At 22.3% G+C, this 17666-nt stretch overlaps 1 protein-coding gene across 5 annotated transcripts in view; it reads right to left on the bottom strand.

Annotated features, from left to right (window-relative positions):
- Window positions 1-14341, bottom strand: part of LOC122505024 (choline transporter-like protein 1) — a 34371-nt gene extending 20030 nt beyond the window's left edge. Inside the window, exon 1 of one of the 5 annotated variants that reach the window (XM_043616434.1) lies at window positions 14129-14341. Coding sequence is in view for 2 of the 5 variants with exons in the window: in XM_043616432.1 (XP_043472367.1) it covers window positions 2529-2541 (13 nt within the window). In the remaining 3 variants the exon portion in view is untranslated. Of the gene's footprint in view, window positions 1-2528; window positions 2653-3172; window positions 3272-12331; window positions 12446-14128 lie in introns of those variants that run through there. The other 4 variants (XM_043616436.1, XM_043616435.1, XM_043616432.1 and 1 more) reach the window with 4 other exon arrangements.
- Between the last annotated feature and the right edge of the window lie 3325 nt (window positions 14342-17666).

Genomic DNA, 17666 nt, shown 5'->3' with positions numbered 1-17666 from the left:
AACTGACGAATTAACTCCCCGGTACCATCTTCCATCTTCTTGTAAGATACTGGTTGCTACTCATCTGCATTGACAATCTCTTTATGTGTGAAAAGTCTTCTGGGCGATGTGTTTTGCATTTCCTTAAAAGTACCTTTATTGACTTTTGGAGTAGTACTACCAAAGAAAGAATCCAGAGTATTTTTTATGGAGGTATTCTTCTTCGAGCGAGTAGAAGTATCCTTGCGCTGGCGACCCCTACTCCTAGTAACTATAGTACGATCGGGATCAGAAGATTTCCTTGTGTCAGGAGTTGACTCACCATCAATAGCGTTACTGTGTGTAGGTTTGTTTTTGTCGAGAGAAACCAACACATCGTTAACATCTTGAAAATTCACAGGTTTGTCATCGAGGAAAATTTGTTCGCCTCTAAGAAATGCTATCAAGCCAGCTGCTTTAAGAATTCTAACTTTTCCCAACAAATCTCTACGTCTGTCTCTCTCTTCCTTTGTGCGGTCGTTTGTTATTATTATGCCAATTGCCTTAAATTCCTTCACCTTACTGAAAGACAATCTTACCCATCTGGTAGCCAGGAACTTGATTAAAACTGGCCTATTTCCTTTGATTTTACCAAGTCTATGAGCATCGTCAAAAGCTAGTTCCGGAATATCCAGACCCACTTTTCTAAATAATTTCGATAACGTTTTGAATAGATCGTTATTTACTTCATCGGAATCTTCGAAATTAAATAAAACCAGATTTTTTGACCTTGAAATGCTGCTGGAAAATTTTAAGTTTTCTTCAATCCGAATTAGCCTCGCCTCATGCCCATCTGCTCTCTTAGTGATAGTTTGCTGCATATTAGAGTAAGATTCAAATTGCCTCTTTAAATCATCCTGAGAAAATTTTAACTCGTTCATGACAGCAAATAAATGTTTCCACCTCTCCTCCTCAGAGATCGGGATCGTCTCTTCCATCATTTCACATAAATAACAACTCACTTGAACTGAATTATTACAAATCCGCAGAAGTGGATGAAAAAGGCCAACACAAACACCAAGATGCAAGCAAAATCACCATCCAAAAATACAGATAATAAATTGACAATTACTAAATTGTGATTAACACTTAAAGTCAACAGAGAGAATTATAATATTTGAAAACAAGGAGCACGATCAAAACACGACCGTGCTAAACGACTGCTCAAACGAGACTCCGTTAAAACTGTATTAAAAATAATTGAAATTCTGCAATGAGTTTTATTATTTATCAAAATAATTGAATTATTGCGAAGAATTTTATAAAAAAAGTTTACAACAATTGATTTTTTTCGAAAAAATGTATGCAAATTCTATTTTAAATAATTGAATTCTTTTGAAGTTTTCATTATTTTAGAAAATAATTGAATATTCATTTATAGAACTTTGTCAAAATTGTTTTTAAATAATTGAATTCTTTTGAGAAATTTTATTAAAATAGAAGAATATTGAAAATCATTGAATTAAGACAATTTTTTGAAAATAATTGAAATTTTGCCATGAACATTATAAAAATTCCTGAATATAATTGAATTTTGGCGAAGAATTTTGCTATTTATAAAAATAATTAAAATGTTGACGAGAATTTTTAAAGAATTTTTGAAAATAATTGAATTTCTGGAAAGAATTTTAATGTTTATTAAGATAGTTAAATTCTTTCAAATAATTGCGTTAAAATTTAAAAAATTGAAACTAATTTCAACAGAATGGAAATTAAAAGTTTTTCAAAAAAATACTTCATTAAATTATTTGTTAGTAATAACTTTATGGCAGTTCTTCAATAAAATTAAGTTATTTGAAATAAATTATTGTTAGAAATAGAAAAAAATTTAAGGTTTTTTTAGAATTAGTGGTAATTTCATAGTTTATGAGACAAACAAAAACACAAAAAATGAGAAATTTCTTATAAATTCTAAACACATATAATTTTTTCCAGTACTTTTAATAAAAATCCCTGATTTCCCTGGCCAATTCTACTTTCCCTGACTTTTCCCTGATTTCCCTGACCTGTGACAACCCTGTTAAATATTAAAATTAATTAATTAATTCATATTAAAATTTTAATGGGTAAATATTATTCACCCGCATTAAAATTTTAATATTCTCTTATTTCAATTGGAATTTAGTCTTTAAATAAGTTTTTTATCTTTAAATAAATAATTTATTAATTTCTATTTTTTTATTTCTTCATAATACTTATCCGCGGTAATGATTTTTAAAAAATTTATAATTGTTTCGTAAATAATAATATGAAAAATTAAATTTTGAGTTTTCTGCGAGAAATTATAAAAGAATTTAAATCAAGAATTGAATGTTAAATTAAATGCTAAATAATTTTTCAAAATTTTATGCTGGTTTTAAACAATAAAATATTAAAATGTAAAATTTAATTTCCAAAATTAAGTGGGTGCTGATAACTGCGGGTGCCAGTTTCATCTTCCTAACATTTTCTGTTAAAAAAAAAAGATATTATAAACTAACTGTAAAGTTCAAGTTAAAAAATGAACTCACCACTTGTAGCCATATGCAGAACTTTTACGATACAATTTCTAAATTTTGATTTATTAAATAGTAAATAAAAAGTTTATTGTACACCTATTGTACACCTTAAAAAGAAGTAATCTTATTCATTTTAGCAAATTTATCAATAATTGATTTTATGTCATTTTAAAATTTAATTTGTCTGATTATTATTTTTTTCAGTTAAATTTAAATATTAACATAGTAAAAAAAAAGCATACAAAAAATTTCATTCCCATATAATAATTGCACTTCCTCAAAACATTGATTTAACTTTCTGCATTTATAATAGATGCGTTCGTGACTGTACGTCAAAGAGCAGTTTTTTTTTTCTTCTTTTTAAATACACAATATTCACCAAACTAAATTTTTTTCACTAAATTAATTGCGAAATTTTTTCCTCCTGTAAGTAACTTGACGTAAAACAGGGATTTAAAGTCATAGATGCAAAAAAAAACCAACAGAAAACTCGAGTTACATTTATTAATATACAGATCAGAAGCTAAACGGCGACTTCGTAAAAAGAGAGAAAAGTGTAGTATAGTAGTACGTGCCACAACGTGCGTGGCTAGAATAAATTTTCTTTCACAATGAATTCTATACGATCCCCATGCACATATATATAGTGAACACACCTGTCCCCTGTAAATAAAGAGAACCCCTATTCGATGTCTCTTTTTTTTGAATATTTTAACCTTCCCCAAGAAACTATAACGAAATGACTTCGGCAAAATTCGACTTATAATATCGACGACGTCAGTTTATATCACGAATTAAAGATAAATATTTTTTCAAGTTCACATATGTTATCACTTTGTGTGCAAAAATAATTTTATTCATAATCAAAATTTACAAAATTCACTTATTAAGTACATAATTAATTATTATTGATTATATTTTCAAAAATTTTAATACAATATTCTTCTCAAGAATACAATATTACTTTGTTATTGTTTTATAAATAATAACATTCTTCAGAAGAATTCAATTATTTTTATATATAGTAAAATATTTGCAAAAATTCAATTATTTTCTACAATTCTGATAAAATTCTTCTCGAAACAATTCAATTATTTTTGTAAATTGCAAAATTTTTTCAAAAATTCAATTATTTTCAACAAAATTTTAAAAATTCAATTATTTTAAATGCAATTTTAACAACATTTCATGAAAGAAAATTTTTTTTTTAATTTTTAATAATATTATTCAAAAAAATTCATTTATTTTCTAAAATTTTAATAAATTATTCGAAACAATTCAATTATTTTTATAAATAATAAAATTTTTTCAAAAATTCAATTACTTTCAACAACATTTTAATAAATCCTTCGAAACAATTCAATTATTTTTTTAAATAGTAAAATCTTTCCAAAAATTCAATTATTTTCAAAAAATTTTCACGAAAGAATTCAATTATGTTTTAAAATTTTAATAAATCCTTCGAAACAATTCAATTATTTCTATAAATAGTAAAATTTTTGCAAAAATTCAATTATTTTCAAAAAAATTTAAAAATTCAATTATTTCTTTAAATAGTAAAATTTTTCCAAAAATTCAATTATTTTCAAAAAAAATTTTACGGAAAAATTCAATTATACTCTAAAATTTTAATAAATCCTTCGAAACAATTCAATTATTTTTATAAATAGTGTAATTCTTTGCAAAAATTCAAATATTTTCAAAAAAATTCCACGAAAGAATTCAATTATGTTCTAAAATTTCAATAAATCCTTCGAACAATTCAATTATTTCTATAAATAGTAAAATTTTTGCAAAAATTCAATTATTTTCAAAAAAAATTTAAAAATTCAATTATTTCTTTAAATAGTAAAATTTTTCCAAAAATTCAATTATTTTCAAAAAAAAATTTTACGAAAAAATTCAATTATTTTCAAAAAAATTCTACGAAAGAATTCAATTATGTTCTAAAATTTTAATAAATTATTCGAAACAATTCAATTATTTTTATAAGTATTAACATTTATCACAATAATTGAATTATTTTTTATAAATAATTCAAATATTTTCAATTCAATTTTAATAAACTTCAAAAATCAAATATTTAATTTTAATTATGATTATAAACGATTATTTAAAAAGTTGAAAAAAATTGTTTGTTTAATTCAATTATTTTAATAATTTTGAATTAAAGTTATTCAAAAAACTACATTATTTTAAAAAAATCTTAAAGAAATTCTTCAAAAGAATTTAATTATTTACAAAAACTGTAATAAAAATGTTTAGAAGAGTTTAATTTATTTTCTATATTTTAATAAAATTCCTTGAAGGAATTAAATTATTTCAGAAAATTGTACTAATAAAATTCTGAGAAGAATTTAATTATTTTCTAAAAATTTTAATAAAATTCAATAATTAAATGTTTAATTTCACTTATTAATAAACTCGACTATTTTAAAAACTTAAAAGAAATTCTTTACAAAATTCAATTATTCCTTTCAAATCTTTCTATTAAAATTATTAAGGAAACTCCACTATTTAAAAAAAATTCAAAGAAATTCATTAAAAGAATTGAAGTAGGATTTTGAAAAAACTAAAATTTTTCGATGAAATTTAATTATTATTCTCGAATTTTCTGATAAAATTCTTCGAAGGAATTGAATTATTCTCAAATTTTGGTATAAAATTCTTTACATGAATTCAATGATTTTCAATAAATTAATTTTAAAATTGAAAATATTTGAAATGAAAAATTATTTAAAAAAAGTTAAGAAACAAAAAAGCAAACAAAAACTAACTTCAAAATGCGAACAGATTACCGGAAAAAACGATTATTAATATAGATTTTTGACTCTTTCCGGTGAAAGGGACATTGCGCGATAAAAAAATTACGGATTAAGATTATACAAAAGTTTTTTTTTCATTAAAGGGGTTTTTGATTTGAAAAATTGAAATCAAAAATTATTTTTATTCTTACGTATTTTTTAGTCCTCTTTCAGAATCTACAAAAAACTTTTAATTTTGACTTGAGGATAAAAATAAAAAGTTATGATTGTTTATAACAAAAATAAAGCCAAAATTTTTGGAGTCATCCTTCATTAAAACTATATTTTTGATTAGAAATCGCTTCAGGAAAAATTTAAAATAAGAACGATTTTTTTAAAATTTAATTGTTGTCAATATGTAGGGGAATGTAGTCAAGGTTGGCCTACTGTCTAGGTAGGCCACTCGCGTTTTTTTGTCAAGTTCACTAGCGCCACCTACGCGCATTTTTGTCGAAGCTTGTCTTAGTGAAACCTAACTTTTTGTTCAATTACATTTTCGGAAAATCGAAAATTGTGTTTTCTGTGACGTCGGTACAAAAAAAGCTCAAAAAAAGTTTTGTGCATAATGTGAAAAACCATTAATAAAAGATAAAAAACAAATTGAATCGTCAAGGCAAGTATGCAGAAAATTTGTGGGACTCATGGTTGAAAGGAAAACAAAGTAAAAAATCGAATCCCAAAACGTATTTCTTTTTGGTTACAACAATTCGGTAATGTTACTTACTGTCAAGGTCGGCCACTATGTGTTTAAAATGCGCAAAGATGAGGACGAGCTACTTCATTTGCAAAAACTGCAATTCTGTATAATTCATAATATAATTGATCATCTTATTAATATTTTTATTTAATTTTATTAATATTTTAGTGCAAAACTTTTTTTTATTTATATTTATTTTTTTATATTGTTTATTGTTATTATTTTGTTATTTCATTAAGTTACAAACTGTAAACAATAAAGAATCAATTTTCCGTAACTCCAAACATGTTATTTTATTTTTTAAAGATTAATGCCCTTTGAATTTTAAACATGGCCGACCTTGACTGTAATGGGCAACCTGGACTACAAATTTTTTTTTTTTAAATCTTTATAACTTTTTCATTTTTAAACCTGTCAATTTACTTTGTACAGAAAAAATGTTCCTATTAAACAGGACTTTCCAACCATATACTTCAATTGTCCAAATTCATTTTTACAAAAAAGTTATAAACAAAAGTCAAAAAGGTGGCCGACCTAGACTATGTTCCCCTACTGTGTTTACAACAATTGTTTAAAACTTTATTGAAAAATATTAAAAGGTAAACATAAGTATCAAGATTCATTGAACCAGTAGAAAAAAAATAGTGTAAGAATCTGAATCTTCTCACTTGTTGCTAATTCGAAATTTGTTTATAAAAATTGTTTATAAAGTTATTAAATAATTGTGATCAATAATTTCTCTCTAAAAGATTTTAAAGATTCATTAATAAAATAGAAAAAGAAGTCGGAGAAGAGTTAAAAAAAATTCACTTTTCGGCTTCTACAATTTTGTTATAAAATATTATAAAAATAATAATAACTATAAATATTTCATATGAACCATTGATAAATATAATAATTTCAGAGTACTCTCCCAGGCATAAGATGCGGAGGAAAAAAAGTATAGTATATATAGGTATTTTCTATTGTTAAAAAGAAATGATGAATTGTCCTTTCTCGTTATTCCCGCACCAATTCAATGAAATCATTGAACTTATTTTCATCATCTGTAGTTGTATATCCATAGAAATTCAAACAAGGCTTTTATATATAGGAATTATTGTGCAGAGTGTAAAGAATATATATATACACCATAAGATGAAACGCACAAAGCACGTGAACTTATAGTCAACGACCCCAAGAGCAAAGGCGTAGCTCGGAGCATTCCACTATAATGGAAAGAATAACTGCATCATTAAGTAACATTAAAAATAAATGCATTTTTTTAACTCAAAAAAAAAAATACTTTTTCTTCATTTAATTAAACTAATTTCTCTATATAAGAGAAATTTTCACTTTCGTGTTCAGCTCATATTAGAATAAAGGTTTTTTTTTATGTTTCCCTTTTCAACATAAATATTTCTATTCTTTTCTCTTATTTCTTTTTTATTTATTTGTCATTTTCTATTATTTATTAGACTGTGTATATTATTTGAATGTTTTAAAATATAAATTATTAATAATATTATTACTCGGAAAGAAAATCTTCACTTTTGGAAAAGCTACAAATTTCATCCGAGAAGTCCGTTTTTTACACATTTGTACCCGCCAGTTTTAATAAATAATAGCAAATGTTTAATTTATTATTATTATGCAAATGACAAAATTTTAATTTTTTTATACAAATTTTTGAATAATTTTGTAAATAGTAAAATTTTTTGCAAAAATACAATTATTTTCTAAAGTTTTAATAAATTTTTCGAATCAATTCAATTTTTTTTAAATAGTAACATATCTTTCAAAAATTCAATTATTTAAAAAAAAAAGGATTTAATTATTTTCTAAAATTAGTAATAAATGCTTTGAAACAATTAAATTATTTTTATAAATAGTAAAATTTTTGGCAAAAGTTCAATTATTTTAAATACAATTTTAATAAAATTTCATGAAAGAATTCAATTTTTGTTTTTGTAAAATTTTAATAAATTAAATATACTATATAAATTAAATAATTCTTTTCATAAATATTTAAAATTCTTCGCAGGAATTTAATTATTTTCAATACCATTTTAATAAAATTCAATAATCAAATTAATTATTTTCTAATATTTAAATCAAATTCCTTGAATGAATTAAATTATTTTAGAAAATTGTAATAAAATTATCAAAAGAATTCAATTATTTTTTGAAAATTTTAATAAAATTCAATAATTAAATGTTTAATTTCAATTATTAAGAAACACGATTATTTTAAAAACTTAACAAAAATTCTTCATAAAAAATATCTTTAAAAACTTCCAATTAAAATTTTTAATGTAAATCCCATTATTTAAAAAAAAATTCGAAGAACTTCATAAAAATAATTGAATTAGGATTTTCAAAAAACTAAAATTTTTCGATGAAATTCAATAATTATTCTCAAATTTTCTGATAAAATTCTTCGAAGGAATTAAATAATTTTCAAATTTTTGGATAAATCTCATTCTTTACATGAATTCAATGATTTTCAAGACATTAATTTTAGACAATTTTAGAATTGAAAATATGTAGAAAGAAAAATTATTAAAAAAGTAATGAAACAAAAAATTATTTTTATTATTTTTATTTTTATTCTTATTATTCTTCTTCTTCTTCTTATTATTATTATTATTGTTATTTTTATTATTATTATCATCATTTATTTTTGATGCATTTCTCCTAAAACAAAAGAAGACAAGGAAGACTGTGTTTTTCTATAAACCTGTAATTTTACAGCTAATCATAAAATCAGTGCGTGGTATTCAGTGTTTACAATATGCAAGATCATATCTCGATCGAAAAATCGATTCGAGTGCACTGGCCTTTTAACAATATATGCACAATTATATTTATAAAAAAAGGCATAAATAATACAGTAAAAATACTTGCGACAAAAATATAAAATAACTAGATTTCCAATTAAAAAAACCAAAAATAAATATTTTTTACTGTTTTTTTCAAAATTAAGAAATAATAATAATAAATAAATAAATAAATAAATACTAATGATTTAATTAAAATAATTTAGTTTAATTATTTGAATAATAATTAATTATCGATAATTACTCCCTAAATTTGAATTTGTAAAAATGTTTATACTGTAATTTTAATTGGTGACTAACTTTTTGCCTTCAAATTAGTAAATTTTACTAATAAATAGTAATTTTAACTAATTTAATCAGTGACTGCCTTTTTGCCTTCAAAGTATTAAATTTTACTATTAAATAGTAATTTTTACTAATTTATTTGTAAAAATTACTAATAAATAGTAATTTTTACGAATATATTAGTAAAATTTACTAATTCAAAAGCAAAAATCCAGTCACTAATTCAAATCAATGAACATTTTTATTTTTACTAATTAAAATTTAGAGAGTAAATAATTTTATTGATACTTAATAAACAATATAATTTAATTAGTTTAATAATAATTAACAATAATTTGTTTGGCTGGAGTTTAAGTATTTGTAAAGATTCTAAAATTAGGATATAGAATAAAAAATGAATTTATTATAGTTAACATAATAATGTAATTCAATTTAAAAATAAAATTACAAATAAAAAAACACTGAAATAAAGAATTTAAATTTAAATAAATTAACAAACAAATAAATATATAGTTAGAAAATTTTTAATAAATTAAGAAAAAAATAAATATAGTTAGAAAAAAAAGATGAAAGTGCAAAATTCATTGACGAAGGAGAAAATGAAGAATTGGTTTCGTGATATAAGAATAATACAAAAGTTGATGAGGAAGATGAAAATGGGGAAGCAAGCTAACTGGACGCATCATGAAAAAGTAAAACAATCGAGGGTACGGTCTCTCTTTGTCTTTAATGAGTGTATATAATGCATGCGAAGCAATTCTTGCAGAAAATTCATTGACCCTCGTACCAATTATTATTATTTCACTTGGCAACTGGTGCTTTCAGTGCGGAATTTGAAAAAAAAAATAGTTTCAACACCTCTTGAAAAAAAAACCGCAACGATGCAAAATTAGAAAAAAAAGAACGAAACATAATTAAATTTTATGCACGTGCTGTATAAAAAAAATTTTTACAAAAATTTTCTTCGTATGTTTTACTGAAAGATATCCGAATTTTTGATTTTTTTTTATAGAGGGGTAAAAAAATTTTTTTTATGTTTTACACAACAAAATCGGAATTTTTTTTCAATTTTCCAAATTGCTTTTTCACTCCACTCTAAACTCAATACTGAAAATTCACACGTGGTAACAATATTCAAACAAAAGCCCACATACTTGGCGCGGTTATAAAATTAACGGGCACTTGTTTTATTATTCAACATTCACAATAATGTTCCGCTTTGTACGACATATATATATACGAATAGGAACAAAAGATTATCGAGAGAAGTTTTGTCTATCTTTATAAATAAATTTCCTATGAAATGCTATGAAAACGTCAAAAGAAATATAGAATGAAAGGAACCGAGAAAAGAACAAAAGGAGAAGACAAGAAACAAAAAGAATAGAAAGTATTTAAATTTTATTTAAGTATTTTTTTCTCGTACATTTTTTATTCTCAGTTTCTCTACGGATATCAATAATATCAAATTGAGACAAAAAACGGATCAAAATGTTGCTTCGCAACACTTTTTGATTCTTTTTTTCTCTCAATTTGATATCCTTAGGAAAACTGTGTTAAGAAAGCAAAAAAAAAATTTAATTGAAAATGTTAATTTAATTTTATACTTTATTGATAGAGAGAAAAAATCAATGAATAAATTAATAAGAAATTGTAATTAAAAGAAAAAAAAATGTTTGTAACGTAAATAAAAAAACAAAATTAAGCTTTTCGTATTATTTAACAAAGATATTTACATTCTATTTAAAGAAAAGAAGAGAAAATAGTTAATTGATTAATTTAATAATTGAAGAAAAATAGATTTTTATAATTGAAATAATGTATTAAAATGTTTAATTTATAAATGGTTTTATAAATTTTATACAACAAGGAGAGTTAGTCATCTTTGTAATTAAAAATATTGAATTATGGATAACGAGAGCAAACTGTCAACTCAGTTGACAAAAGTAAATTAATTGCAAATTTATTAGATAAGTGTCATGCAACATTATTAACTTAAAAGTATAAATATTAATTTATTAACATTAGTAATTATCATTAATATTAATTTATTAATTATTATTAATTATTATTATTAATTTATTAATATAATTATCAATTATTATTATTAATTTATTAATATAATTAACAATTATTATTATTAGTGTAATACTTAGTTTTTTAATTATTAATTATTCTCTATACATTTGAACTAGTAATTAAAATGTTTACTCATTTAAATTAGTGACTGGATTTCTGCTTTTGAATTAGTAAATTATACTAAAAAAAATAGTAATTTCTACTAATTTGTTAGTAAAATTTACTAACTCAAAAGCAAAAATTTAGTCGATAATTTAAATTAGTAAACATTTAAATTATACTAATTTTAGTTACACTAATTTTAATTTTACTAGGAAATAGTAAATTCTACAAATTTGTTAGTAAAGTTTACTGACTCAAAAGCAAAAAGTAAGTTACTAATTGAAATTAGTAAACATTTTTAAAAATTCAAATTTAGAGAGTTAATTTGTGCGAATATCATCAATTACTATTTATTTATTAATATTATTAATTATTATTGTTAATTTGTTAATATACCAATTTTCAAAAAAAAAAGTAGTAGAATAATAAAAAATATCGCTCGAAATAAAATATTTATAAGTTTTCGAGATTGAGATCGAGATGAGAACTCTTCTGTCAATATAAATAATGAATCAACATCGCAGACATTTGTCATCTAACAAAAGCATTTGCACTTTTTTATTTACTGCTTATGTAAATATATATAGTAATTCAGTGCATACATATAAATTACTATATTAATAATTTAAAAATTTCTGAAAAAAATTCCTTGCAATATATATTTGCTAAAATTATATACATTTATTTATTTTCAATAAAAAAAATTGAAAATAAAATTAGATTTTTTTAAAAAAAAGTTATAATTAAAAGCAAACAAAAAAGTACAGTAAACGTACAATTTTTTATTAGTTTATTTTATTATTTAAATAAATATTATTAAATATTTTATTTATTTATTATTTTTTATTTTATTTTTATTTATTTATTTTTTATTATTATATTAGTTTCATAATTTACATCCTGGGAATTTCAACCACGATTGTACAACATAACAAAGAAACACTTTTGCATATAAATTGCTAGTTTACGATTTTTACCTCTTTATTCAATGTTATACGCGAACGAATGAAACTTAACGTAAAATCTTACTTCATGATCAGAGCAATCTTCTGGGACTATTTATACCGCAAGTTCCTCTGGGGACTGTATATCTTCGATTTCGAAGTATAATTAATCACAGTTATCTAATGCTTCCATTCTCCCATGTTGTCAAACAACTAAACAATCATGTGATAAAATTACTAGAAAATTAATAATTTATAATAATTTATTAATAATAATAATAATAATAATAATAATAATAATGCAAGTATGTAACAATACAAAAATAAGAATAGGAATAATAATAATAATAAATTATCAATAATGTACAATATGACAAAATTAATATTTCAATTCGTTATTATGTGAATCAATTTTTTTTGTCTATTTTTGCAAATAAAAATTTAATTCTATTAAATACAAAAAATAAAATAGAAAAAGAAAATACATTACACTCTATATCAAATTGCATATGAGTTTAAATCATGTATTGTTGAAAGTGGACTAAAGGAAATGATGTCAGTTTAGATTTCCATAGCACCTTATCTTATCCTGCTCAACTTTTAATCAGGTAAAACACTGTAACAAATTCGGTTCGATATTCGAATAACATAAATGCCGATAAGACTTTTAATTTATTGCTTTATAAAATTCTTTGAAACAATAAATTCAATTTACTTTCAATTCATTTAGTTTTTTAATTCGTTAATGAAATATTAATATTTAATGAATGTGTAAAAATCGGTATTAAACATTTAAGAACCTACTTTCTGAAATTGTTTTTATTTTGTTTACTATTATTAATTTTTATTATTTCTATTATTTATTATTGTCACTCTAATTTTTTATTATTATTGTTTATTTTATTATTATATATTGTTACTGTTATTTATTATTTCTATTATTTATTGTTACCATAATTTTTTTTTTATTATTATTTACTATTGTTATTTATTTATATATTTATTTAAACAATACAAGGGCTTACAATAATAAAAATCAATATAAAAATAATAAATAAATAATATTTAATATTAATTATTGCTATTTATTATTTTACTATTTTTATTACAATTAAGTACAAAAGCACTTAGTATTAACTATTAAATATTAATGGCGCAAAAAAATGATTATTATCGTTATTTTTAAATTGTTATTACTACAATTTAATTGTTGATAACTTATTGTTAACTAATGAAGTAACTTCACTAAGTAATAATTATTGCTAACTTAAACTGTAAGAAATTATTATAAATTATTATTTCTATTTAATAATAGATTATTATTATTTTTATTATTATTAATTACTATTATTATTATTAATTATTATTATTGTTAATTATTATTATTATTATTAATTATTATTCTTTTATCGTTGTAATTATATTATTACAATTAATTAGTAAATTAAAAGAATTAAAATCTTAATTTTCTTCAAAAAAAACTTTTTTTGTAAATAAATAAAATTTTTAACTTATGGAATATAATATCAGAGTATTTTTAATTCACTAGGGTGAATGTTTTTTTAATAATTTTAATTTATGTGCTATTTAATATAACGTCTATATTTATTATTTACCAAGTACACTGATTTATTTCTCGAAAGTAAACATTGGTACAAAAAATCCTTTGTTCCCCTCACAGATAATTTTTTCTTCTTCAAAAAAAAATGAAACCCACCTCAATTATTTTGATTATAAATAGAAAAAAAACCTCACGAGATTAAAAAATACCACTTTATTGAAAATTTGTGTAAAAATAGGAATTTTTCTCGAACAATGTCAATGACTTTTGACGCACTTGTATTATTTACAATTTAATCTTTGAGAGTGAGAGATGACTCACCTTAAATGTGTCTGATTCACCAGTCTTTTATAACAAAAAAAAAAAAAAAAAAAAAAAAAAAATGAAAAAAAATTATAATTATTCACAGTTTGAAATAATTGTGAAAATAAAATTGTATATTCCGATCAGGAGAACAACATATTCACTTATATTCGAACGTTAAAAACACGATGTTGGCTAGGAGAGTAAACTCGCGAGACTAAATGCCCGCTGTTCGAAGGTATAAGCAGCAGGAGAACGGAGAATTCAAAGCCTCTTTCTTTTCTCCTCTGTCTTTTTCAAACATTCCTCCCTTTCAATAGTCTTGTCTCTCTTCGTTTTTCCCTCTATACAACACAATCTCTTTCTCTCTTTACTTCTTCTCTTCATTTCAATGACGCTTGTGTCCTTTAAATTCACTAATTGTTCGTCGCGATTACTGACCTACCTCTTTTTATTCAATAGCAGAGTGTCTTCCGTTCCAATGTTTCCGAATCAAGGATCTTCCAGACACGTGCGAAGGTCATTGTAAATATTGTGAAATTGTCAATTTTTGTTTTCGTTTTGTTCATTAAGAGCGTTCTTTGTGAAACGTCAAAAAAAAGTGAACGCATTGATAGAATCAGAAAAAAAGAGAAAGGAGAGTAAATTGTTTTTTTCGTATTATGGAATTATGTTTTTTTTTGTTCTTTCAATTTTTTTTTATTTATTTTTAATTGAAATTCGATTTTATCGGTCTGATACAAAAAATTGAATTCTTAAATATTTTTACCACTAAACCCACAGAAAAATACTTTTTATTTGAATTAAGTAAATAAAATTATTTTTTCAACTAAAAGAATTTATTTGTCAGGAAGAAAATTTTTCTTTAAGTTCAAAATTTACAATAATAAAAATAATACAAACAATAATATAAATATTAAGCACTAATAAAATTATCTTTTAAAGTAAAAAAATTAATTTTGCGTAATAAATAAATAATTGACCCAAAATATGTAAAAACTTTTCTCAAGTAGAAAAATTATTATTTGGCTCAAATGAAAAATTGTTTTTGTCAAGTTTAAAATTATTTATCATAATAAATAAATATATTTGGCCCAATATGAAAATTTTTTTCTCAAGTAGAAAACTTATTTGGCTGAAAGGAAATTGTTCTTAACAAGTCAAAAATCAAAAACAAAACTGTTTTTTATGGAAAAAAATTTACTTGGGACAAATAGAATTTATTTTTTCAGGAAAATAATTTATTCGGCCCAAATGAAATTATTTCCTTAAAATATAAAATTGTCTTTTCAGAGTAAAAAATTTATTTGTGAAAAAAAAAATAATTGTCGGAGAAATAATAACTCTTTATTTTCATTCTCTTTGTTAAATACAAACTTTATTTGGCACAAAAAAAAATATTGTTTCTTTAAAGTAAAAAAATTATTTGATACATAGAAATTCTTTTTTACAGTAAAAAAATTTATTTGGCACAATAAAATAGTCTTTGCCACGAATAAATTTTTTTTTAGAGTAAAAAATTTATCTGTCACTTAAAAAAATCTTTGCCACAAATAAAAATTTGTTTTAAGTAGAAAACTTATTTGTCACAAATAAAATATTGTTTTTTTAAAGTAAAAAATTTATTTGACACATAGATATTCTTTTTTACAGAAAAAAATATATTTGGCACAATAAAAAAGTCTTTGTCACAAATAAATTTCTTTTAGAGTAAAAAATTTAATTGGCACTTTAAAAAAATCTTTACCACAAATAAAACCTTTTTTCAAGTATAGAAAACTTATTTGGCACAAATAAAATTGTTTCTTTAGAGTAAAAAATTTATTTGGAAAAATAAATCAATTTTTGCCACAAATAAAAATTTTTTTCATGTAGAAAACTTATATTTGGCACAATAAATGAATATTTGTCTCAAATAAAATAGTTTTTGTCATGAAAACAATTTATTTGGCACAAATTAAATTAATTTTTTCAACTAAAAATTCTGTGGCAAAAATAAAATTGTTTTTTCAAGTAAAAAATTTATTGAGGGTACAATAAGTAAATATATTTGGCAGAAATAAATTTTTTTTCTTTAGTAAAAAATTTATTTGGCATAAATAAAATTGTTTCAATGTATTTCACACAATAAATGAATTCTTTGACACAAATGAAAGCTTCTTTTTTGAAATTTATCTTTTTTGAACAAATAAAATTTTTCTTTTGAGTGAAAATTTTCTTTGGAACAATAAAATAATATTTGTGAGCAATAACATTGTTTTTGTAAGTATGAAAAAAAGTTTATTTTTCGCAATAAAATATTTATTTGGCAGAAATAAGATGGCCTTTAAAGTAAAAAAATTTAGTAAATAAATTTTCTTTTTCCAAGTAAAGAATCCATTTGTCACAGACAAAATTTACTTAAATCGCACAAACACCATTTTTTTTTTGCGAAAAAGAAATTTTTTTTTGAATTAAGGAGAATTTACTTGAATATAGAATAAAAAAGTTATTAGGCCCTTAGTTATTTTTTTACTAATGTAAAAAAATTGAGAAAATAAAATTACCAAAAGATTTTTTTTAATTAAACCTCTCCTCACTATACTCATTTTTGAGTGGAAATTTCACTGATTCATCAGATAAATTTAATAGAGCAAAAAGAAGTAATATGTATCTTTATATTAGAATAAGAATTTCTTTTTCTTTGACAAAAGAAAAAAAAAGGGAAAGCGAAGTAATTCAAATTTAATTATTTATTAAACGAAGAAACATATATGTATAAATAAATAACAGGAGATACAAAATTATTATGCATATACAATTGTTTCGCATTACTCATTAATAATGTAGAAATTTTTCGTCTTCACTTTTTTTTCACAATCAACGAATGTCGATTCAATTATAAAAGTATACTATCATTTATTCTCTCTCTCTCTCTCTCTCTCTCTCTCTCTCTCTCTCTCTCTCTCTGGCGGTAGATGAATCACATTGCATAAATCCCTGGAGTTTATTACGCATAATTCGACCATGGAAAATAAAAACATTGTCCTCTTTTCATTATTTAATACAAAAGGCGGTTGTCTTATATTTTTTATTTAATTTAATAAAATTTTTTTTTTATTTTGTTATATTTTTCTTCTATTTTCACTTTTTAACAAAATTATAATTATTAATTGTACATTCAAAAAGAGAAAATAGAAAAATTAAAAATAGTAATAAATAGGCCCCCCCCCTACTTATTATTATATTTTTAACCCCCCCCCCGGGTTTATTAGTTTATCATTACCTAATCCTCCCTCCAATAATAATAATAACAATAATAAATGTTTGGAAGTTTATTCGTTTATTATTATTATTTATTCCCCTCCCCAATAATAATAAGTAGGGGGAATTTTATTGGTTTATTATTACTCAATCCCCCCTCAATAAAACTAATAGTAAATGGGGGTAATTTATTGGTTTCTAATTATTTAATTCCCCCTAATAATAAATAAATAATTAGAGAAAGTATTAGTTTGTTATTACTTAATCCCTCTCAATATAATAATAAAGACGGGGATTTATTAGTTTTTAATTA

The sequence above is a fragment of the Leptopilina heterotoma genome, unplaced genomic scaffold (assembly GCF_015476425.1).
Source record: "Leptopilina heterotoma isolate Lh14 unplaced genomic scaffold, ASM1547642v1 Lhet_33, whole genome shotgun sequence".
In the NCBI taxonomy this organism is placed as follows: domain Eukaryota; kingdom Metazoa; phylum Arthropoda; class Insecta; order Hymenoptera; family Figitidae; genus Leptopilina; species Leptopilina heterotoma.
The sequence above is the reverse complement of the archived record's forward strand: the minus strand, read 5'-3'. Positions and strand labels throughout refer to the sequence as shown.